The sequence below is a fragment of the Chroicocephalus ridibundus genome, chromosome 1, assembly GCF_963924245.1.
Source record: "Chroicocephalus ridibundus chromosome 1, bChrRid1.1, whole genome shotgun sequence".
In the NCBI taxonomy this organism is placed as follows: Eukaryota; Metazoa; Chordata; class Aves; order Charadriiformes; family Laridae; genus Chroicocephalus; species Chroicocephalus ridibundus.
Window position 1 is genome coordinate 123,711,516 of NC_086284.1, and position 26,152 is coordinate 123,737,667.

The following is a 26,152-nucleotide window of genomic DNA, read 5'->3' on the forward strand; positions in this document are numbered from 1 at the left end:
TCTTGTTCAAAACATACAGCAAGTTTCCTATGCATTTGGGCTGCCACGTTTGGACTCATATGTTGGTTTCCTATAAACTATCAGAAAAGCAGAATTGTTATGCCTCAAGTGTTCAGAGACACTGGTAACATTCTTGATTACTCTGATCTAAGAAGAATTTCAAGAGTCTGGTGTGCTTCAACTTGCCCAGCTGAATTTCCCCTCATGGCATTTTAAACAACTTCAACCTTGATCTAGCTTCACGGGACTTGAGATTTGTGTACCTCCAAACCCAAAGAACAAAAACGGGACAAAGGTCCAATCCACATGCAAAACTTCCATGCCTAGAGAACAGGGACACAGAGTGCTGGGTGCGTTATTTTCTTTCTAAACCTTTAACTTCTACTGTTTCTGGCAAGGTGAAAATTCCATCTATGAAGGATTTACTGCAGATGGGTGTCCTAGTAATCGCTTGACTGAGGCCACACAAAAATTTTAGAAAGATTCTGAAGTGCTGAATTATATTCTGTTTGGTGCAAATTACTTTAAAATATCCTTTTTGGAAAAAGGAGAAATCTGTAGAAAACAAATCTTTGGCCTTCTGCTCAGATGAAGGAGAAACAGCATGCTGGGGTGGGTAGCCTCAACTCTTTATTCAAGAGGGGGCTGGTTGCAGGATGTGGAATACAGATGAGTCCCTGATTTATGGGATAATATTCATTGTGAAAAGAATATGTGGCAATAATCAGCTTTTGCATCAAGTGGAGCTGAGGCAGTGAATAACTATGTAAGTGATTTATTGTGAATATATTCCAAGGCTACAAGTATAATTCCTACTTAGTGTGGATGACAAGACAATAGAAGATTATACAAACCACAACACCGATAATGAAAAAAAGTAATGTTTTTCTTGCCTCGGCAGACTTGGAAAGTTCTGTGCTGCTGCCTTCTCAGACTTTCCTTTGGCGTCACTTTGGGGACAGAGATTAGGTGAGTTACTGTTCAAGGGTGGGTTCAAAAAATAACTACTAACACTGTTGGCCTGTACAGAGATGGAGGGGTTGTGATTACACACACGTTGTGTCTAAAGGTGGAAGGTGCTTTTTGCAAGGTTGACTTTCATTCCTAATGCTGAAAACTTTGTCAGAATAGGTACTGACACTTTGCTTGCTCTTGCAAGTACAGGGTGCAGAAAGCAGGGAGGATAACAACAGATCAACTTAAATATATGCTGAGAACAGGAAACTGTCAGTGAAGATGCATCAATTAAGGGTTTCAGAGGCCAGCAACCATGTATCAAATATGAACACTATTATTTAACTATACAGGGATTTTTATTTTGTTCCCAATGATCCTGACTAATCAATTCTAGCTCTAATTTTTACTCTAAGCTTGTAAAAGAGAAGTTGAGCATGAGGAAAACAAGTGTTGTGCATTTAGAATATGCTGTATCCTATCTTTGAAGCTGAAAAAGTTCTCTTAAGTCATAAACTTATCTCAGCAAAGGACATGCTCTGTTCTAAGAGTCTTCTTCCATCTCCCCACACTACATAATGGTACAAGAAAAAGATATGTCACCTTCTCTGCCCTCCTTATACCCAAACTACCTCTTCCAAACAAACCTCAAACCAGTGAATCACAGTTTCATGATTCTGCATTCTCATATTCAAAAGGAAAGACAAAAGAAAATGATTCTGGACATCATTACACAAGTAGCAAAGTGTGGGAGGAGGAGCCAAATTTTATCAGTACTTTTTAATTGCTACCAAAAGAAGCATAAGCTTTGCAAAAGATACTTTTTTTCCCCTCTGTATAATATCTACTGTGGTTCTGTGCCTGGATAATTTACAGCAATTATTTACTTGATAAACTTCCAAAACCTGCTCAGTTATGGCTGGAGTAAAATCCTTATGTATTATCCAAAAAAAAGGGAATTTGCAAGCAGATGGAGAATTCCTTGTTGTACTTGCACATCAATGAAAACACATTTGTTCGTAGTAAAATCTCACTGGTATATTTTAGATCTCATTTGATCTAATTTCAATGAAAGGTCACAGAAGGAACAACTGAACTTTAAGACTGCTCCTATACCTGTACTGATTTGTGCATGTTATGCATAACTACCTTGATCTTCCCTGTTAAGAAGCAGCCGTAAGACACCCTTCAGAAAGCAAGCCTGCCCTCAGTTCTCCCTAAAGACAAATGTATGGGGATAAGGCCAAACAGCATACAGTCATGGCCATCTTTATAAGGACGGAGAATCACAGTTACTTTTTGAGATCATCCAGTTTTCCAAAGTGAGCCTGTGTGATTAGAAACTTGAAAGCAAGCAGGACTCACTGTCAAATCCTGTTCTATGCCTAGCAAGGCTAAAATGTATTGATTTGGACAATAGCTTCTAGTTTTTCAGCAACACAAGGTCAATCTTTACGTATTTTACTGCAGAGATCTCAAAGTACAGAAGAACAAATGAATTAAGGATCTTTCTTCTCCCTGAGATGGTTTGGACTTATTCTGTAATTTATTCCATTTTTAAAGCAAATGAGCTATCCAACTTCTAAATGAAGACAGTTTCTCGTACCAGTGAAGCCACAGAGAGGTAACATCCCACAATTAAGAAGCAGGTATTATATTTAAATGCAAGATTCATCACAGATGTGGCTGCCAGGAAACAGAACCTCATTACAGGTCATGATCTATGAACAGTCTTGGAGCCCCACCTCCAAGAAATGTGTCCTGTTAGGCATTAGCACAAGCTGATCAGAGGTACCAGGTTTCCCTTCTCTATTAAAATGCACCTACTGTAACAACTTTTCCCCGCTCAGACTACTGGAATGCTGCAAGAAGAAAAACAGGTAAACATACATTTCCACTTATAATTATTATTTTTTTTCAATTTAGTATCAAGTTTTACATAAATTCTTACTTTGATTTCTTCACATAGAGCCAGTAGACAACACCTGCAACCAGAGCAGCCAGCAGAAGACCGACTACAATCCCCACTATTAGCTTTGCCTGGTCATTAACCTTTTCGCTATTGTCATCTGAAGCAAAGAAGAAAAGTTAATGAGGTGACCTATGATAAAGTAAAGCATTACACCATTTCTAAAGAATTTCCATCAGAAACAAGAAAAGGGGTCAGAAAGTAAAAAGTCAAAAAAAAGTAGGTGTTGTTCTTAAAAACACATTTAAAGCTTCAGGAAAGTCACATTCTTAGTCAATCGTGGCACCAGCTATTACAGATCAAGTCCAACTTTGAAGGACCGTGGAAATTGTTCAGTGACATTAGATAGGTCTTGAAGTGAGACAATCAACAAAAATGGTTATAGAGATAGAAAACCATACATACCATTTCTATCCTCTGGCTCATCGTATTCTGGAATACTTACTGAAATGAAAAATGTTAAAATTAAATTAAAGACAAAATGTGTTATACCGGAACATCACCTTTAATTGCCTATTTACAGCAATGACAGAAACACTGAAACTTAATGCAGTGCTTGCCAAACAACAAGGTAATTAATCTTATCTTTACGCGGGAGTCTTCCCTTTGTAACCATAATATATCTAATTGAAGAATCTCATTCAAAACCTGTAATATTAATCTCAGAATTAATACTCTAAGTGAGTATTTCTGTGCTACCCTTCCACAAACTGTAGCTTCTCACCATAGAAACTGTAGCTTTCATCACTGAAAAGTGACATTTGATTAAAGCCCACTATGGCTGATTCCTGTTCTGAATCAAGTCATACCAGTAAATAATAAACTGGAATTTGGGGACTAAAAGATGATACTAATTTAGTAATAAATAAATATCTTCGTAACTAATGTATTATTTTGCAATATTTTTGCACTACTATATCACAATATTATTTTGTAATATTATTTACAAAAGCAAATAATATATTGCACGCATGAGATAGCTGGCCAAGAAATTCATGAAGACTAAGTGATTTCACCCAGATGGCGATCAATAAATTTTATGTGCTACTGATCCAGACTTGATTTACAATTGCTTGACTTAAGACAAAAAGGTCTTAGTATCAGCATTAGTATCTCAGTATCAACATTACTATGCAGACCTAACTCTTCATATAAGCGTTAAGTGTGGGTACTTTACGTGAATCTACAACTTTAAGGAAATGGTCTTTAGAAGACACTCACTAGCAGAGACATTCAGGGAGGTCACAGTCCTTTCTAGCTGATTTTCTGCAATGCAGGTTAAAGTCACATTTTCCTCAGGAGCAATTACAATTTTACTGGAAAATTTGCCATTAACATATTTGGTCTCCTCTGTCTGAAAAGGGAAAAAATGAAGATTAGTACCCTTGAAAAATGCAAAAAACAATACACGCATTGCAAATGTTCAGAGGGAAATAACTTTCAACTAATATTTCCGTTTCCCAAACGATAACAATAGAAATAATGCATTATTTTAGTAAATGGTAACAGGAGTATTTGCAAGAAAACACTTTGGCCAAGATATCCAGATATAGCTACGTTTTGTATAGTGTGCACTGTAAGCCCACTGATAAAGACGCATTTTTGAGAAAGTTAACCATGTTCTGTATTTGCTTTTGTTTCTTTCAACTATTTAAAAAATATTCCAAGTGATGAAATTCTTAAAGAAAACCCCAAACCAAACTTCTAAGTTATCATCTCTTTCCATCTTGCTGTTTTTCATTTATATCTTTATAAGGAAAATAATCACTGTAAGTTTTCCACTTTCTGGCATTCCAAGTTGTTTCCACACTAAGCATTATTTTGCCAAGCTACATATATCTAGTAGTACCTGCAGTATCTGCACCGTGATAGTGAGTGAGGTTGTTCCTTACATTTGCTGTACATCATTCTTAGATTAATACAACGTCCAGAGAAAATTATTTTCAATCATTTATATAGTTTCAAGAGAATTCCTGCCCTATAACTTCAAGTAAATGGACAAAATTTGACAGCTATACATAATTTCTGTAGGATTAAAGCAAAACCTAATGGAGTAATGAAATCTACAGGAGTACTGTACGTTGTACATCCAGTCTCTGACTGCTTGTATAGACGTCTCATTCATTTTTCCTGCTAAGGCAAAATGGGGCAATGCTTTGCATGTGATTTGGTAATCAATATGAAAATACTTCAGTTTGCTTATTTTTCCAGGTATTCTTCCTGCTGCATATGGGTACTCCTTATTTCTCCCCCAGGATGACTGCGTTATGGTTGTGTTCCAGTGAGAAACAACAAGTACAAACATACAAAAACAACTATAAAAATTAGGATAAAAACGGAAAAGCCTGTAAGGAACTGTATTGACGGTATTTTCTGACTTGTACTTGCCACATTTCATTACATTTCACCCAGTTAATGGCTATATCAAGTACCCATTTGCTTTCTAATGTAAGTTCTATAGTTCCATCATTATTTGTAAATTCTTTATGCAAGGCAAAATTACCACAATATCCAGATAAAAGGACTAAGTACCCTCACTTAAAAATGCATAATTCATTTGTAACCTTTTCTTTTTCCTTCCAGCTTTGGCTTGTAGCCAGTGGATCTTCTGTGCCTTCCCATGCTCTATTCAAAAGAGCTTCTCATCAGAAATCATCCATGTAAGTACGATGTAGCTACAGCTACCACTTAACCTTCTCTTACATAAATGAAATAGACTTAGTTTCTTCAGTCTCACTGCCTGGAAAATGTTATTTCATCTTAAATCGCATCCCCTATGCACTATCTTTTGGTGAATAAAATAATAAGAAGATACTTGCTTTATTTATGATGCTTCCACTACCAGTAACTGTCCATTGCACTGCTGGTTTGGGGAAACCTTCCACATGGCAGACAATTGTTTTAGACATTTTGTTTGTGTTGGTTTTCTTTGTCATTTTGATTTGAGGTTTTCCTACAAGAACAATATTACAGTTAACCATTTTGTTTGAAAAGGACAATTAATAATCATAACTATATGCTCCCTTACCTTCCACAATAAGTTTAAGTGTCTTTCTTTTCTGTAACCCTTCAACCTCCTGTAGAGTAGTTGCACAGATGTAGTTTCCAGCATCTTGATACTGAAGACTTGAAAATGATGGACTTGTTTGCATTCTGGTATTGTCCTGATAAAGCAAGGAGTTAATCTCTGAATTCTAACTCAGAATACATTAACCTCTAAATTACAAAGGTGCATACTACCAAGAGAATTTTTCACATGCTTTGGCAGAGTAGAGCCTCACTCTTTAAGTGTTCCCCCATTAATAACTACATTTGAATAGCTGACAGCAACGTAACAACAGAACAAGTGGAAACTACTGGAGATTTATAAAAGTCACCTCCTTTCTTCTTTAACAAGTTCGCTTTCAAATCAAGGGCATAGATGCGATCAATCGTTAGCCCTGAGTTTTTCTAGTGGGCTACACAAAAACAGGAGTGGTACAAGCTGTTGAGACACAGACAACTTTCCTCTAGGAATCAGGCTTTATGAGATCAACATATGCTACTAAATAACCATCAGGTATCATTATTTTTAGTTTCCAGCAGTACAGGTTTAAATTAAAACCCACCATCTATGACATCTACCTTTTTCACCAACCACTGAACACCAGTTGCTAACATCCGATCTCTCAACCTGCCTTGCTCTTTCACTATGTTTGTTGGCACCAAGACCAAGCTTGCCTCTGAGAAAGTGATTACTGAAACCAAATTTCTCCAAATGGGCTTTCCTTCTTAGAGGGATCTGATTCTCAAAGGGCCTTATACAGACCATTTCAAAAAAGTTATATTTGTTTTACAGTAGGCACTACTTCTCTCCATTTGAAAATTGAGCTGATAATTACAGTAACTGATTTTCAGTCAACAACTTGAGTCAGTAGCTCTCATTTTAGCCATATGTGTAAGACTCATTTAACAATATTCTTAAAAAAGCCCAATGAATTTCTTCCTTCCTTCTTTCCTTCCAACACACTGAAGTAGCAGCAGAAATACGAAGAGGTGAACGCTCAGATGAAGTGTGAAGCAGATGAATTACTGACCTTTATCCAAAACACAGTTGCATTTCTACTAGAAGAAATAGTGCATGACACAGGCAGGGCCTCTCCGATCTGTTTTGTGACTTCTCCGCTAGGAGTCAGCTGCAAATCCAAATCTGGGAGAGAAGGAACATTTGTCAAAAGTTCATCTCAGAATGCCTGGCCAATTTCAAAGGCTTACCGAGGATAGAAAATGTGACTAATTGCACTCATCACATTCAAGATTTCAGTTCTTCAATAAAACCTAGATCAATTTTACAAGTAAGAGAGAAGAGAGAATGTGAAAATAGGCACTGCAGAACATTCACGTTTCTACTGTAATTACAAGCTAAAAGGAAAAGCAAAACCCCACTAATCACTAGACAAATGGATACATTTTTTTCACCTTGTACTGCTGCAAGAATGACAAAGGAGGTACAAGAAGCTAAAGGAGTACTTCACATAGCAGTACGTGCATCTTGAAAGGGGAAGCACAGACTGCTGTGAGGGTAGCTTGCTGTGGGCCAGGCAGGCATGTACCTTCAGGGGAGGACTTGTGCAGGTGGGGACAGATTAACTTAAACAGTAAGTGTGGAGAAGAGGACAGGGGACAAGGGTAACTTTCTTGAATCTGATAAAACAAGTCGATCTTTATCCTCAGCATCTGGAGAGGATGAGGACTGTCAGTACAGGGCGCGTGAGACATGATACGGACTGAAGTGGTGAGGGGGTCTGAATTAGAGGGTTGGGGGAGCACATATGAGGCCCTTTGATTTATTTGTTTTCATTTTTAACTTTAAAAGCCATTTTTGTGTAACTCAGGAGTCCAAGCTTTGCCTGACCCATTTTGGCTCCAGAGAAATTACAGAGTCAGTGATAGCTGTGTTTGACACAAGGCAGGGTGAGAGCCAGTAACAGAAAGGTCAGGAAACACTGCTCTAGATTTTTCCTACTATATGGATTTGGCCAGCCAGCGATTTCTTTTTTTAAAAAAAAATCCTAGACTGAAAGAAAAGCAGAGTTTGCCAAGCTAAGCCGCTATTTCGCTTCCCCTCTCACAGTGCCTTGCTTGTAAGCCAAGTTGCCTGGTCGAATGACTATCACAGACGCGCACACACACAGAGGCTCAAATGGCAAGCACACATGATTTCATCACAAATATAGTACTTGCTGGAAAAGGACTGCAAGACATCCTTTCAGCTTTTAAGCAGAGTTTAAAAAAAGCTTGAGGCAAAATCACAGTTGGTAGGAGAAAGGGAAAATAGTGAGTTTTCCTTAACAAAACAGTGAACTTAGCTACTGGCTTCATTCAGTGGTTGCCCTGGGAACACCATTATAATTAAAGGCAGAACTTCAGGGAACAACTAGGGTCCGTTCAGTACCATCAGTCTACAATATTATCTGTGTTATGAGTCTAATGCCTAGTCCGAAAGGTCACAAGAACTGTACTTTCATCTGTGCATGAGTAAAGCAAAGAACTTACAGAAGAGACAAAATGGCATTTTGTTTCTGTATTCCCATGGGGATTTCTCCCCCTGCCTCCCTAAACTAGTAAATGCAACCAAACTAACAAGATTCTCCCGATCTTACTACTGCTGGCAAAAGAAAAAAAAATAAATTAAAAAAACCCACAAGACTTGGCCAGTGAGCATTTGTATATAGATTCAGATGGTGCATGGAATGTGTCTCTTCCTGCTCTGTTACTCTTGAGCGCATACTACCAGGGCAGAGGGGTGGCTGAAGAAAAAGCTAAGAATTATTTCTGTTTTTCCTCAGCGTGACTCTCCTTCAACATCTACTTAAACCTTCTGTTCTTTGAAGGAAGCCAGCACCTCAAACCCACGGGATCACCAAAGACCATACAGGAGGGGTTCCTCTCACATATACCACAGGAAGCAGAAACTTACCCATTTTTTGGCCTTCATCTCAGGCATGACTGTCACTGAGCCCAGAGCAATCCTTTAACCCAGTCTTCCTCCAGGGTACCATGCCTGCATCCCCCACCCCACCCTTTTTATGGTATAACTGAGACTATAGTCCCTGTCACACAATGGTCTCGGCTGCTACAGAAGTTCAGGAAAATTTACGTTGTGCAAGATGAACTGCACAGCTCAGAGCAGTATTTGTAAGGTGATTTATGAGGCAAGTATAGAATTAAGCTACTATTTAGCACAAGATTCCCTCTAGGAAGTCTCCATAGAGCAATTTGATTTGGATTAATATTCTGCCAGTTTATCTGTAGGGTCCACAAAGAAATGTTATGTAGATAGTTTTACCTTTTAAGTTATATGCTCCATTAGTAAATAATCTCTTCTTGGTACAGAAGTATGAGGAGGAAATATTTCTTGCATACAGAAAACTGCCCAAATTCATTTTCGTTGCCGTTGAAAGAAAAACTTTGTTGCACGAATTTTCCATACATTTCCTGTTTGTCTTTGAAATGTTCTTCATAAACAAACTTCTCATCAGGCACCATTTCCGATATATGCTAGCTTTTAATGTGGTCTCACTTGAAGTCTTCCATTGATTTCAGCACTATCTTTGCATACCAAATAGCACAGGGAAGAGGCAAACAGCGCGTTCTGCATGTATTACCACATCATGTGAGCGAGGTATGGAATTAATGTGGGGAAGACTGGAGCAAACATTTCAGTTTTGAAACTCTATCGCACATATAGGACAGGCTCCCAGCATTTAAAGGAGGCCTCTGATGGAATACTGTGCTACAACTGGGAAAACTATGCACAGAACTTGCCTGTAGTCTGAACTCTCCAACTATACCAGCAGACAACCAGAAACTTTTTCTAATATACTGAGAATAGAAGATTTTTTCCATGCAATTCAAAAGGTTATTTCTCCTATATTTTCAATGTGTCTGTAAGCACAAGAAAAGACTATAAAAAATATCTATGGAGAAACACAAACGGTAAATCTCTAAAACCTTTGAATTTACCGGAAGGTTTGCAAATCCTTTTCCCCAGAAAACACACTTTAGCAGAAACGTAAGCATCACTAAGAGGAAGTTCCAGAGCCCTACTCCATACTGGGTTAGACGTGCAGAAACAAGTCTATCAAGAGATAAAGAAAAATGATTCTGGGTGGAAAGTCACCTGCTTCTTCATAGCTGAGGGAAGGTATACCCGTCCTCTATTGCTAGGTGCTTTCCTTACCTTCCACAGGGTATGATTCTATAGCAGTTTAAGTGGTTGTAAACACGTTCTGCCACAGCCCCCTCCTTTTTCCTTCCTGGCCTCTGCCAGTTTTGCTCATCTGATCCTGGGCGAACTCACTCAAGAGCTGGCAGAAAATTAACAACCTAGTGTAAAACCCACCAAATCCACAACATAAATCCTGTTCTGTTGCTTCCTCTCTTGAGGGACAAATCATGCCAACCACAAGCACTCAGCTCTGCCGGACTTTAAACTGGGACCTGGGTGCACAGACCCTGCACCTGCTCTGTAGAGCCAAGACCCCAGGTTGTCCAGTTTGTCCCTTATGTTCCATGGATAAAGAAAAGACTCTTTCTTCCCCTCTCTATTTGCTTTATAAATAATTTCCCTAAACATTATGGGTAACGCAGATGCTTTAATGCAAATTTTCAGCTTTCTACGACTCTCATAATTTACATTCATCTTGGAAAAAAAGAGCTCGGTATTGAGCCAGAATATTTTGCTAGAAAAATATTTAAGGCCTATAATGTGCTAATGTATTTTCATACCAGTGAGAAGCTTTCCCTATGTAAACACTGAGAGGAACCAGTGTAATTATAATGCTCAATAAAATCTGTTTGGGGAAAAAGCACTACAGTTGAAATGTAACAAATTACTATAAATGGATTCATAGGCTTAAACTAAAATTGCTATATTGCCTGTTTTTTGCTGTGTGGTTTGTGCTTTTTTTAAGTGAAAATTAAAAAAAAAAAAATCTAAAGTTTCCAGGTCGGATGTGAAGAAACAAAAAGCCTGGACTCAGAATGAAGACTCTTTCAGTGCAACAGCATAGACAGAAATATTCATCCATATGTGAAAAGGTACGCAATAAAGAAAAAGAGGGTGAAAAAGCAGGATTTGATAGGCATTAATAAGTAGGACTTGAAGGACAAAAAACATCATGGAGGCAAAGAAACTAATCTGAACTTCTAACACCAAAAATATTTATGTACATTAGAAGGAGAAAGCACTAAAAATTAGCGAGTTATGCTGGAAAATTAATATAAAGCAAACAACTGAAAGATGGAGGCCTTATGCCTTCAGACCAGCATAAGGCCAGACACTGAAGTAAGCTTAAAGATAGGGCACGGTCTGGGCATTTAAGAATTACAGAACTATTCCAGGCCGCTGTGCCTCACTTAAGCAAAGGCTTTATTGCAGATAAAGGTGTTTAAGAAAAACAAAACTAAATGAACCTAAGTGAAGTAAGGCAGCAGGGTACCAGATTATTCCTATGAGTTCTGAGTAGCTGCATGAGCTGCCAACACTGGAAAGACTTCTGTCAAGAAAATACATGCTTCTGTCGTGTAGTAAGCTCTTCTGACATGCAGACAAAACAGCAGAGAAAGGAAACTCGCTTGTTATAAATAACTTGGGAACTGAGGAAGTCATTCTTTAGAGTAAGTATTTATGGAAGTACAAGTAGGCATGCAATCCCCTTGGAGTAGAATAAAAGGGTCAGTTAGACCATAGTAGTACAGAGCTCTCTTCAGATCTTACACAGCCCGACTCTCGGCAAAGAGAAGAGGTGGGCAGCAAAACAGCAGATGACCTTACCAAATGGAAAATATTCATTAAGTGGAATAGCATAATTATTCATATACAGATATTTCCTGCACGCATTGTACCTCTTCCAAGAAAAAAAACCCAACACAGCACAAAAACCATGTATACAAACATGAAGTTTCTTTTTATGCAACGTGTAACTACTGTTATACTTTATATATATACATATATATGTGTTTGTCTTTAAACTTCTTTATCCATCATGTCCCTCTGAACCTGTCAATTATTAAAGGTATTTATGTTACTGTGAAGACTACTGACTATCAGCGTTTCCAGGGGAAACCTAGAACCATTGGCCTGAGCCTCATTTCACAGGCTGTGATAGTACAACGAAGTCTGAAAGAGTCCCAGCTCTCGTTTTCTCACCCAAACAGATTAAAAGCAACCACTGACAAGCAACCATTGCTTCAATGGTTCAACCAGTTCAACGGCTGCTTTTACAGTGGTGCTGATAAAGTGTGAGTAAATACCTTAGTACCCAGCTGAAGAAACTTCATTGAGTTCACAATTCTGGGAAAGGTGAAAAAAGCAACTTGCCCTATGTGAACATAATGAATTCCTAAGTCACTTCTCTAGACTCCTCACATGTTAACCTCATTGCGGGAAGATGAAGGAATAGCAGACTAATGTGAATTTGACTATGAAGCATGACCTTCAGTGATACACCACTGTGAGCCAGCTTGTGTGTTTGAGTACATTCTAAGGCACAGCTGGAGCAGAATAATTTGCCATATATATGTTCACGAGTGAAACATAAACTGCCAGAATTTTCACTGTACGTGACACTGCAAGAGTATCATATGCTATACAAAAGTTACATAAAGTGAATCTGTATCTGAGCCAACGACTTGAGAAAGTTAAGGTTTTTAAACAGATAGAAAAAGTAAAAAAAAAAATAAAAATGCGGAACTATTCTACCTAAGTAAAGAAGAGACAGACCATCCCAGAAGGTGCAAGACAGCTTTGTATCCTAACTAGGAGTACAAAATGCAATGGCTTACAGTGCACAGTGATGGTGGTTGAGTCCATCATGCTTTTGTCGGTCAGAGAGCACTTGTATTCTCCTGTTGCATTTCGTCTCACATCTGTCATTGAGTAAGTATCTGAGCTTCTTATACCTTCTGTTTCTCCCTGTGGATGGAAACAAAACATTTATTGTATATGGGCCTGATAAAAACATTTATTTTTGTTGAGGATTTTTTTAGTATAAGGACGGTGAGATACTCCAAAATATGTATAGACACGGCATCATTGAAGTGTAGTTACCTGTTAATAATACTAAGGTTTATTTCCTGTATGACACCATAGCTTTAAAAAACACCTACGATTAAAAGCTTACTCTTTTAATTGAATGACTAACTTATTTTAACAGGACATTAAAATACAAAATTTGAAAGCTTAGCAGAAAGAAAAAGGGGAGAAAACAAAAAACTGGAACAGGCTACAAATAAGAGTGTTGCAGAAATCACAAGAGCAAAAGACCCCATATTTCTAAATCTGTATCTGAAATGATATATTCAGTTTAGGAAAAATCATGATGTGAAGCATACTGCATTTTTAAACAGCACAAGCAAACCTTGCACTATCCACATCGTGGTATGGAACCTGTTAGGGTCTACACTACTTTACATGCAGTTATCTACAGAAACTGGTGTTTTGAATTAGCCAGCAAGCGATGCTTTCTGCCTGTCCAGTTCCCAATTTTCACCTGATTACAAATGACTGACTTAGACCAGCTTTGAAACAAGGACAGAACGAAACTTTAAGTTGTATCTCTGAATCCAGAAAGATTTATGATACCCATAAATCTTCCAAAGAACTCACCTATTCTAGCTCTCCTTGAGCAAAAAGACTAGTATCAGGTAGCAGGGAGACTGAAGACAAGACAAACTGAGGTGGTTTAAGCTCACTCACTGTGATCGTGGAGCAAGGAGAGATACCATAAACTTTTTCCCTGGCATATAGTGAGTTCCTAGGATGGCTCACTGAATCTAAATGGCCGTTCTGAAATTAGAGGATGTCAGCTCCTAGTTTCCCTTGCTGCTCTTCAGCAATTCAAACATGCCAGGATTCCAAAGTAGATGAGGATTATGTTCAAAGGGCGACATGCATTTTTTGAAATACTTGAAAGCATGCCACTGCTTTTGGCCTCTCTCAACATCAGCTCTGCTCACTACTGCAGTAGGAACAAAAAAAGGGATATAGAATAGGAGAGAGAAGCAGGACACGGGAAGCAGGACTAGGAATCTTAGAATACAAAGCCACATCTGTCTGCGATTTCACCAATACTAATGGTATCAAAGCCTTTATTTTTCTCAATCTGCATCTTCTACATTTGACAGATTTGTTCTACACTTTCTCCTGTGCCGTCACACTTCTTTTTTGTGTTATTATGCCACCAAACAATTAATTAATTAACTAATGAAAAGAAAGTGCACAAAGATTCATCTGTGAAAGTCCAAAAACGAGCTGAATTGATTTCCTGTACTTTTACTGCTGGAACTTTGGCTGTTATGACAACAGATGAGGTGATTTTATTCAAGGTGCTAAAACCCTTTTGTCAAAACTGCTTCTTATCAAAATATCTGATGATGGGAAATGAAGCCTAGAAATGTTTAGTAGGTCCAAACCCCCAAAAACTTCATGCGGGGTGAGGGGAAGGAGAGGTTTTTTCAAAATATTTTGCCAACTCAGTTGAGGCGTTCTCAGAGTCTGATATAATAGTTGATGTCTATCTTCCGATTTAGTCACATTGAATCCATTCCTTCATTTGTTATAAAATCACGTATACACTGACATGCAGCAATGGCTGTAGGAAGGGATGATACAGAATATTTCACTAGGCAGTGACAGCAAGGCAGGACTTACCGGAATGTAAAACAGGAACTCCTGCGGAGGAGGGTTGCCATTTCCTGAGCACTTCAGAGTGATGTTATCGCCTTCTTTAATGGTACTACTTTGTGGCAACACTTGAATAGTCACCTTCTCCGTTGGATCTGTGAAAATAACGTACACATTTAATAGCTTCTGCAAAAAACCACACAGTAACACTATGCATATGATATTAATGGCCGAAGAGTATGCGATTTTATCATCAAGCAGGTGAAGGTATTTGCATGTGTAGATCTTTTTATAAAAAAAAAAGTGGGGTTTTTTTTGTATTTTTGCCAATGAAGTGAGTGCAAAGAAGCCATATGATATAAAATTCATTTTTCTTCAACAAAATACCTGTAACTGAACCAGCAATGATTACAACCATGTCATGTGCTTGAAAGAAAAAAACCCTGATCAGTATGAACAGTTTCATGGTGTGATTTCATTATGAGGGATTAACTTGTCCTCTGTGAAGCTCGCTGTTTGGAGGACTGCAGCAATCAGAAAAACAACTGAAGCTCTCAACGCCTTGTGTTAGTACTAGATAATAGCCTTCTTACATTAAAAAGAAAGAAATATGAACTAAGCGACTATGTTCAGCCTATTCTATATGCTGATCACAACGGGCTTTCAGAAAGATGAATTTGGTGAATGTAATAGGACCCTTAACATAGTCAACAGAACTGTAAATGTAACACACTTCTGTCATGTTCAGTGAAGTTGAACTATAACTTATATTTCACTTTGGTAATTTTTTGAAGGCAAAGACAGAGTACACTTTAGACGCTATTCTTTCTAAGTAGAAGCCTAAATTTAATTTTTCAAAAGCAAAGTGAAATGAACATAATTAAAGGAAATAATATGGGCAGATAACCCTCACTGTTTTAATGAATTTCAGTGAATAAATAAAATTCTACCAAAGATGCCAGTCTTGCATTAAGACATAGTACAATGCACGTTATTAGACACTAAAACACTCTACACGGCAGAGAAACCCTTGCCTGACAGTTGATTTCGGGTGTTTAGCGAAGCGTGTGCTCTACAGCCCTCCCAACCCTTAAGGCATTCATCATGTCTGTCTTCTGCTATGGGATTTCTCAATAACAGGAATGGCATTCCGCTGTGGCCTCTCGATGACTGAGAGCCCTAACACAGCATCTCACTCCTCATCATAGGAGGAGGGGTACCGGGCTTCAACAAGCCACGTCCTCCGTCCTTCAGGTGCAACAGCCTCGGCTCCCTTCCATGTCCAAACAGCTTTCCTTCTCAGTACCCGCAATGCTGAAGCACAGCTTTGCCTGCTTAGGAAAGGGAAGTCCAGCATGGCTGCTGGTGTGGAATACAACAGATGTGATGAAGTAGTGGGCCAGGAATCACATGCATGCCTCTTGGCGGCTGCTGGGCCAAAAACCCCAGTTTCAGGCTGTCTGGTAAGCTAGCCTGCTGCAGAAACTTGTCTCTCCTGTCAAGTTTATGTGAAGGTGACCAAACGTGAAAAAGTTATTATAAAGGACGTCTAGATATACGCTGGAAGTGCTCAGGCTTTGTCTCAAGACTGAAAAGGGATGAACTATAATGAGAAAGACTTCAGGACTTTAATTTGGAACAGGTTTTTCCATCAGAGATGAACAGAACTGGATTAAAAACGGACACAGTTAAACAAGAATGACATTCCTGCAAACCATCAGTCTTTCCTGTAGGAATATCTTACCCTTGCATCTACTGCAATCAACCAGAAGCACATTTTTAATTTCACTCTCTAAACTGGAAAAGAAAAATAAAGTAAATATCAAAAGACTACATAATTTATTCTCTAAGCTAAACAGGTCACCCTTCTGAGGAAGGCGCAACCTGATGACAGGAAGACACAGTGCTCAATGCAATGCTGAGTGCTGCTAAGCATGAGTAATGTACTCCCCCACTTTCACTAATAAACAGGAGCAGCCTGGTGAAGGTATATATTGCCTCTCAGCGACACGCATCCCTGGCCTGGCCCATCTTAACTTGTGCTTTTGTAAACCTGAGACTTTGTACCTGCTTTCTGCAAGAGCAAAATTCTAGGAGCCAGCACGAAGAGGCAGTTATTTAGTAAATGAATGCTGCTATCCCAGACCAGCCACGGCCAGAACTGACATAATTCTGCATAATTTCAAGAAAAATACCAATGCTGGAAGCAGCATGAGTATAAAGTGTCTTTGAGTCTAATCTGTTATGTAAAGGAGTTTATCCATAACAAGACAGACGCTTAACAACAGGGCATGATTAGAAAGTTTGCCTGACAAATGTTATCTGTTTACACTGATTAATGCTGAGCAGAGCCCAACACAACTGGAGTCCAGATAATTTAGATATCTGAGATACCATCTAACCATACAGCTCCATGAGTTCTCTTGTATTACTCGTGTTACTTTTGGTAGCTTGCTTGCTACAGCTGCAAACCAGAGCCATGGTTAACTACTGCTAGCTGAGCTAGGTTATTAATTTCCAACTAGCACCCAGCTTGGCAGGAACTAATTCACTCTTCTTATATTAGGTTACAGTGCCTGGCTGCTTCCAGGATGTCAACTAGCTATTAAACACTTGAGTAGCAGAGACTGCACTAACCCAGAGCTAAAAACCCAGTAAAACATTTCTTCAATCCTGACTGAACAGATCTTTAAGAAAATCTTCTGCAGGCATAGTTCTAAGCATGCACTCCCCGTTTCTTTATGATAAATGGGTAAGTTGCAAGGAATCTCTCACTAGATACCAGAACGAACAGCGTATTTTCTTTATGAATTTTTTCTACATGCTTCAGAGATGCAAAACATGATAGTTTTGACAGTCAATCTGAAAAAAATGACTGAAAGGAAGACTTCCATTTCTTATTCCATTTCTTAGAGTTGGAGCCTGCTATCATTTTTCATATGCATCACATTTGACTCATAAAAAATCACATTTATTGAGAAAGAAACTAATTAGGATCACTGAATCAAATTAAAAAAACAAAAACAAATCAGACATGTCATCATCGTCAACTAACATCAGTCAAGAAATCCATCTGTTGAAGCTCTGGACGTCTATTAATAAAGACTTTCAGAAATTCATTTGGAGATGCATTTGAGCAGAGTAAGGAATTGAAGTTACAGCAAATCAAAATACTCAGAAAGGAAATTGGGTAACCCCATACTCTAAAGCTAAACAAAGTTGATACTTGAGGCCTCGTCAGTACTGAAGGGGTACTGAAGGGTGTGCCTGCCTCTCATTGTTGGCTAATTAGCAGTACAATCACACTACTCGTCCCTGGAGGAAGAACTATCGTAATTAAATTGTGTCTTACTAGACCAGGATTAAAAGAGCTAGTATAGCAAACATGAAATTTTTAATACGGAGTGCATGTGATATCTGGCGCAGTGACTATTCTGCACTGCTCTACAGCCTTCTTTGTCCTTCCTAATTGCAAGTGCACCTAATATGGGCATCACAGACATCTGCAAGAGCCTCATCCTCAACAACTGCAGTAGCCTAATACATGAAAGTGGTGGGGAAATGGGGACAGCAGAGCATCTCTTGGCAAGTAACAGCAACAAGTGCTTTCTGGGCATTACAGTTATGTGACATTAGTGTGAATATCTGCCATTCACAGCATGAGTTATTCATGGTCACAGATGACAGAAAAAAACCCCACTGAAATTTGGTACCCAACTTTAAAACAAAAACAAAACCTAAAAAACCTCCAGCTTTAAAGCGATGGGACTGAAATTTCTATGTTATTTCAAAGGATAATGGCTACTATCCCAGAGGTTTTCTTCTCTGTTAGTTCTACCAGTTGTCATTCTGGAGAAACAGCTGGTGAAAAGGTGCCCTTAATTTATTCTTGTTTCTCCAGGTGAAACCAAAAAGCAACTGCTCCAAGGTTTGATTTGATTTGACCAAAGTCAAAAGTGATCCCCTATTTTTCTGCTCAACAAACTTTACACATGAAGGAGAAGTAACATCATCTAGGAAGAATGTACCCTACCACTTTGTTTTGAAGGCAATGGAGCACACCTGCTGGCTGCAGAAATCCACTCTGCATTACTAATTCCCTTTGTATTCAACTAGATTACGGAGTTGTTACACAGAGTATACTAAGGCCCTATTAGATGTCTGGACTGTATTCTTAGATCCCATCATTCCCAAAACAGGGACTTTTCTTTTATAAGTTGAGGTATTTCCTGAAGGGTACAGAAAGATAACATCTGACTGGGCATCTTGCATATCTCCTGTTCCTCTTCATTCTTCTACGATCTGCTGCCTTCTACAGTCCTTCTGAAGTGTCATTTTACAAGACTTTGAAATGCTTCTCCCACCTCCTCTAATTGCTACTACCCTCTCTGACCCTTCCTTGCTAACTGTGTGTTTCCTTTACTCAAAGGAGAATTATGATTTCCACATTGGTCAGTAATACAGTAAGGGAGTTGCTTTAGGACTTCAGCCAGCTGGAAGTAATTATTTGCACCAATCCTGTACTACCAATATATCCAATATTCAAACGCTACATTTTAAATGTAAAAATCAGCATCTTACAGCTGTAGAGACGCCACTATATTTTATGCAAGGTAGTTTGCCAGCATTAGCTGTTGTGCGCTGACTCTGCAAAAATGAAAAACATGTGAGTATACTAAAAATTAAACTGTGTATTTATTGCATATTTCAGGGGGCACAGAGAGTCACTCTAACCAACACTCTAACTTCTGTTAAAGTTCTGAAAAGCCCATTTCACCGTAACTGTTTGTGGTTGCTGCTTCCCTTTTGTCAATGCAATCTTGATATTCAGTATTCCACTATTAGACAGAAAGAAATCTCAGGTAAATGTGAAGATAACTAAAAATTACACAATGTACTTGGACCTTCTTGCTGCAAACCAGCTTTGGAGAAATGACCTTGACAGCCAGGCAGCAACGTCTCTGTAATTTTGTAAAATGTCTCTGATTTTGCTTTTCCCCCTGAGGTAGGCTTTGTGCAGTAATAGATGCTTTTTTAAAAACTTACAGTGAACATCGAAGACAACTGGTTCAGACTGTATTGTTTTCTGGCCAGATGGTCCATAATACGTCACAACGCAAGAAAACTTGGCATTTGCATCTTCCTTTGTTGGCATGTACTGAAGAGATGATGTCATGGTGAAGAGTCCAGTTGATCTGTTCGCAATCTTTTGCAAATTTATGACCACAGCTGAAAAGGAAATACTGTTTCAGTGTCACACAGACAGAATTTACAACCTTTTTCCTACATATTGTTGCCTGCTCTGTATTTGCTATTCGTTTGCAGGCTGCAAACATGCAAGCAACATGACAAATTACCCAAAAGACTGTACAGTTTTCCTCTAGTATTGCCACTGACATATACCAGGAATGTTTTATCAACAACATACTCCTAACATATTGTACATTTTAAATCAAATTAAAAAAAACCAAACCAAACCAAACAATAGACATATAATTGCAAACTAGTGTTACAGAAAGAAGGCCTCAAAATGCTGGCAAAACCAATTTTTAGGATCACATTTATAACTAAATTTTGTAAGCATTCGCTATTTTATCGAATGGTAGAATACTGTGGTCTGATCAGCCTGTCAAAATCAAAGTTGAAAAGGAGGGTAAAAAAATTGTTCTTCGTAAATACCCTGGAAAATAAATACCTTTATAATGAGGTGATGATCTACACGGTCCAAAACACAATATTGGACAGGTGTGAAACTCAAGACTAGCTTTGCAATAGCATTAACAAAGGCAACTCTACACCCCATAACGTGGTTTTAAAGCTGGAACTGAAAGACAGAGATTTAATGGCATAGCTTGGGTGCTCTGTAAGGCCTAGAAGTTTCCTTCCAGTTTCATCTTTCCACATGAGTAGTCTTCCTCAAAGGAACAGTACATTAGAGTAAAGCAGAGTAACTCTTATAAGAACTGTTCTGCATGCATACACCTATCTGTGCAGTAGGGACATTGGCCACTACTGAAACGTACCTTCTTCCACGGGCTGCAAAACTCTCCCATTTTTGTACCACGTAACATTGCCTTCGGGATAACTATCTCTTGCAACACACTCCCCGAGCTGCAAAACAGATAGGAATTAGTCTCTGTTTTTCTCCACTGTTTTAACATAATTTTATTTTTGCTTATGCTGCTTTGGCTAAAGATTTCCAGAAAATTCAAATGCTTAGCCCCAGCTATTTTTTTAAAAATAGGACAAATCCCATCAATGAGGCTTAGGTATGATTTGGAAGAGGGTTTGGTGGTGGGTCTGAGATCAGGATGGACCCTGTTTGCACAATCAGGCAGGGCTAATATAGCAGTGGCGAGAGAACTGCTCTGCGCTCAGCCTGGCTATGGACCACAATGTCTCACAGGCAGGTGTGCACGCATGAACATGCGCCCTCTCTGAGCCTCAGTCCATCACCTCTCTCCATCTTGACTTTAAAGGGACTTCAGGCAGCCATCAGGCAAGTAACTTTGAGGGAGAAAGCTGCTCTTACCATTTGTAGCTTCTCTGTTTCTAAGAAGTCTGCTTGATGTAAGATTTCTGGTTGAGAGGGTTGTTCTAAAACACAAATAGGATAAAGGTACTAGTGAAGGGAGCACAAACAGCTGTTTGAAAAACAAGAACTTACTAAAAGATACATGGACTTTGAGACTAAATAGAACAATCTGGCCTGGTATAGTCTTACCTACCCTTTGCCATTAAAAGAAGAAAAAGTGAGATACTTCTACCTCAATATTAGCAAACGGATTAAAAAGGAAAACCCATCACATTAAAATTTGTCATACCTTCCATAACAAATTCCATGCATTCTGACAACATATATTTTAGCCAGGCAGACTAGCTCAGCACCTGGGAAGAGAGAACCTGATCTGATCTATCTGATTTATATGATACGCGTGCTGGAGAAGAAACCAGTGGTACAGGAACTATAGCAACAGAAAAGCAGCTTTACTGTGGATACTACTGTAGCTGAGCTGTCACATTATAAAGGAACAAATTCAACCTAATCATTCTTCTAATGTTTATTTTTCCTAACTGGGATTGTAACATTTAAGAAATTCAGATGATAGAGATAAGTGTAATTACTTTAACTAATTCTGAGTTAGTTATGACTCTCTTAAAAAAAATAAACTTTTTCTTCAGTGCCAGTATGTCTTCTTATTTACTTTTATTATGGTAGATGGACCTCTTAGCTTGCCAAAGTGGAGGATCTATCAGTGTTTCCATCATAAAAAACTACTTTCTAGAGACTATATAACTTGTCTGTTAAAATAGTTTGGCCCGAAGCCTGGAATGCAAATTTTTATCTCCAAAAGAGACAGTTTTCCCCACAATTTTAAAAGAAGAAGGGAACAGTGAGAGGAAAAAAAAATAACCAGTGTTTATACAGTCAAAGAAAGCCTCTACACCCTAGCTATGCTGCTTAAATAAGCATACATATTATATACTTTCACAGACTGAAACATCCTTAACCATGCCAGCTTACAGACCCTTTTTCCCAAATCAATCTCCCTATAAAATAATGAGTATATGTCAGCAGTCCCAGCCCAAGGAGAACTTCACACCATCTTGCAAAATCTCTACACGCTGATGAAGTTACTAATGCACAGGTGTACTGTTCCTGCTGTCACAAAGATAGCAAGCCTACCTGTTTCCACAATAAACCATTCGCTCTGTCTGTCTGCGCGTACGTGTGTGTGTGTGCGCGCGCGTACGTGTGTGTGTGTGCACATAAATGCACAGATATTCTTTGCTTGGAGGACTACGCCAGGATGGAACAAGAACAGCTCAAAAGGGAAATGAAAGGCGACAAAAGAAGCTATTCATTTGACATTTTCAAACATCCTCGCTTGTGGCAAAACCCAAAAACAAACAAAAGAAACAGTCAAAGCTATACACCAAAACCATCTGAATTTTTCCAAAGGGCTAATAAAGACTTTTATTTTTATTTTTTTACAGATACGTGCATGTTTATGTCCCTCTTATTAGTTTTCAAGGACAAAGGTTAACCTATTTTCTGTAAGAACCTGACAAGGACAAAACATTGTCAGGTCAATTCAAGCAAATGACATTTTACAAAACCATTAACAGGCCTTCTGGTTCAAATTTTTGGGTCCCGTAAACGGGCATGCTTGGCTGCCTGTCACAGTCACCAGCTGACCAAACCACAATGCTGTCCCCCACCTCGGCTTTGCTTCCTTTCATCTCTCATCTCCCCCCCAGGACTGCTTTGAGAAGACGTACTCCATGCTTTGGATCCCCCCCACTCTGAGGGGAGGGGAGGACCTGACCTCCCGTTCGGTGGTCCCTCTGCGGCTCTCCCTGTTTTGAGTGCTCTGGTGACCGAGCGGGCGCTCCTGTGAAAAGTCCACCACCTGCTCCCTCAGAGCAGCCTCCAAAAGGAAACGCCTGCTGCCAGATCCCCGCAGCCGCAGCACCTGCACCCAGGTAATTCACTATAAAAGAGTCATTTGGCATTTGCTAGCTCAGCGTCTGAAGCGAGAAGAAATTTTAAACTTGGCAGCAGCAGAGCCCACTTTGGTGGGTTTGCAACTTCAGCACACTGCTTATCTCTCAGTTTAAGAGCTTGCCAGAGTACTGTGCAACTCTATATAGGCCCTATAATAGAGGGGAAAAGAGCTCACCGCCTGCAAAAGCCAAGCATCGGTGTAGCAGGACAGCAGCTCATGTTTGCTGGGCTGCACCGCTTTGGAAGCTGGCCATTTAATTCCAGAAAAAAAGATGCTGACAGGATCCATCTGGAAAGCGGGTAGAGCTTGTTTGAGTAGTCCAGCAAGTGAGACTAGCAGGTGGTACCTGTGCAATGAGCCATTTCAGCTCGTTAGTTCTGAGTTAATCAGGTAGCACAGCTGAGGACGTGACAAGCTGCAGTGAAACCCAGCTTCAGTCGCGACTTCTGGGATACAGCTGACTTTCAGGTACACAAGACTTTTGGTTTATGAGGGTTCGCGCTGCTGCAGCCTAGCTCCGCACCTGTGATTCAATGAGTTAGAAACTCTACTGTTTAAATAAATGAAGCTTGCAGGCTACTCCTAACTCTTTTGTAATTAAGAAAGCAAGCAAGCAATAACAAAAAATGAAACCTCCCAAACCAGACTCAAGAAAGTTAAATGCAAACAAATGTTAAGAGAACCCTAAATAAAGTTGTGAAATCAAATGAAAAACTGCAAAGGTAATTTTTTCTTGCAGTGCTATGTTTGCCATACTACATGTGTAGCATCCTCTATTCTTATCTTCCTTAGTAAATGGAAGCTTTCTCTATTAGTATTAATGCATACAATAAACCATACAAGCTGTGCTCCATGGCTGAGTTAGCATTGTGTTAATATTTAGTACAGTACACAGTAATTCAAGCAGTTAGCATTTTGTTTCACCATATACTGCTGTCTCATCTACATATTTACTGCTGTGCGGTAAGTAAACATGATAATTCTTTATCATTTTCTTTGAAGCACTGTGTTTACTACGTGTGCTCTGAGCACGCTCCTCCCTGTTGTCATTAATTCGATTGTTCTTGCAGCCCAATTGAAAGTGAAACGAGGGAAAGGAATTACTGTTGACTCCTAATCTAGCTTCAAACTCATTCATGCCACTGACAAACTTCTGCCCAGACAACACTGACCACTCCCTGACACCTTCTCCCTGAGAGAAGAGTAAAGGTGCCCTTCCAAAACATGAATTCATGTTTTTCAAGCAGAAGTGTGATCTGATGGAGACTGCCCATCCCGGCAAGCAACGCATGCCCACAACCGAGACTTACTTTGTGTAAATCTACATCTGAAGAGCAACAAAGGCCAAACAAAGCCATACAAGAACATGACGCTGAGGACGATACCCACTGCAGTCACTGGGCAGCATTTACAAACACTAACCTTAGCCTCAGCGGACCTGAGACCCTAAAAAGGAGTAACGGATGCCTCCACAAACTGAGGGAGGGTTTGAGGGATTACGTGTCTGCTCTGAACCAGCACCGGGAAGAGGTCGGGTTTGTCCATGCTCTTGTGCAAGCTCAGAGCAGGACTGTGCCTCAGAGCCCTGGGGTTTGCACTGCGGATCACCCTTGCGATTGGTTTGTAGCAATATCAAATGCGAATAAACTTTGCTGTGCTCTAAAACAGAACCGCAGACTGGTCTTCCTCCTGATAGTTCATCAGGGGGCAAAATAAGCATTTGGGGCTAGCAACTCGTTTTCCAGCCTCTTGCTTGCTCGCTCACTCACAGTTCGTACTGTTGTGTATCAGCTGCTCAGAGCTGCTTTAAACCTCTCCACTGATCTAATCCTGCAGACCGCACACAGTTAATGCTTCCCTCCTGCAGAAAAATTCACTCGAGAACAAATGGAAAATAATCAGTGCTAATTTTACATTTTTCATTTCCAAGGCCAAATGACATCACATAAGTGAGTCATTATCAAAGCCTAAAATTCTCTTTGAGACAGCACTTATCATGAATAAACTGCAAGTGCAGGCAGTCCTGTTACGTAAATGCCACCAGTAGATTACATTTTTGAAAGCTGCAGAAATTTGCTACTCTTAGTAATTTACTCAGCCAAACTTACTTTCTTGTCTTTAATCTTTCCCTTAAACAAAAGTTTCCATAATTTACAATTCAGATGCTGATGAATGTTAACAGTAGTAACAACTAGATGTACTTACTGAAAACTTTGACTATCGTTGGCTCTTCGGAAACATCATCTTCTGTAACTAGCATGCATACAAATCTCTTTTCATCACTGATTCTTGCATTCTTGATGGATAACGTATAGTTTTCTGACAGACTCAACCTGTCTTTGTAGTCTGGTACATCATCATACTGTACATTTTTTTTTGTCGATGATCTGAAGGCAATAAATACTGGAGATCCATTCGGCATTTCCTATAATAAAAGCATAAACACCTCTATTTTGCATAAACACTCATTTAGAAGTTCCTGAAGATCTGCAACTGGTACAAACCCATAATTTTAAAAAATCTGACAACTACATCAGATAGCTTTTTTCACGATTAATTTCTGCTGTACAAACAAGAAATTCAGTGTAATACGAGAGCTAGTTTAAGACTGCCACGGTACACATTAAGAATATCATCAGTAGAAATAATTTCAATCCTTTGGCTCAAGCTCAGCATAGCACAGGGCTTTCTCTGATGAAGGCTGGCAGTTCTGGCACCACCTGCCTCTGTGTGTATGAAAAAGTATTTGAAATAGAAGCATTCATGAGCTAGGCTCAAAAGCTTCAGTTTCTTTTTTTTTTTCATGCTTGTTTTACATATTCATATTGTTTGTCTGGGGTATTCAGACTTCATTCCAAATGCAGGATTTAATCAGGCATAACTGCCTATTTCATTCTAAATTAGTTTTTAATTTTTTTTTCTTTGTTTTTAAAGGATCCAAGAGCTTCTGGCATGCGACTATACATACAATCAAATATTGTTATTTATGCATCTCAGGATAATCTGCAAAATATCATTTTCTAGACGTCCTGCTTATATTAATAAGTATGC

The 26,152-nt window shown here is 39.1% G+C and overlaps 1 protein-coding gene across 2 annotated transcripts in view; it reads right to left on the reverse strand.

Moving 5' to 3' along the window:
- ALCAM (activated leukocyte cell adhesion molecule) overlaps positions 1–26,152 on the reverse strand; it is a 122,295-nt gene that overhangs the window by 8,066 nt on the left and 88,077 nt on the right. The window contains exons 3-15 of one of the 2 annotated variants that reach the window (XM_063349694.1): positions 25,307–25,526; positions 21,124–21,188; positions 20,615–20,702; positions 19,638–19,820; positions 14,619–14,746; positions 12,752–12,881; positions 7,000–7,112; positions 5,952–6,087; positions 5,743–5,876; positions 4,145–4,277; positions 3,329–3,367; positions 2,906–3,023; positions 894–950 (exon numbers count right to left, since the gene is read on the reverse strand). In XM_063349694.1, the coding sequence (XP_063205764.1) occupies positions 894–950; positions 2,906–3,023; positions 3,329–3,367; positions 4,145–4,277; positions 5,743–5,876; positions 5,952–6,087; positions 7,000–7,112; positions 12,752–12,881; positions 14,619–14,746; positions 19,638–19,820; positions 20,615–20,702; positions 21,124–21,188; positions 25,307–25,526 (1,544 nt within the window). The remainder of the gene's footprint in view (positions 1–893; positions 951–2,905; positions 3,024–3,328; positions 3,368–4,144; positions 4,278–5,742; positions 5,877–5,951; positions 6,088–6,999; positions 7,113–12,751; positions 12,882–14,618; positions 14,747–19,637; positions 19,821–20,614; positions 20,703–21,123; positions 21,189–25,306; positions 25,527–26,152) is intronic. The other variant, XM_063349705.1, reaches the window with a different exon arrangement.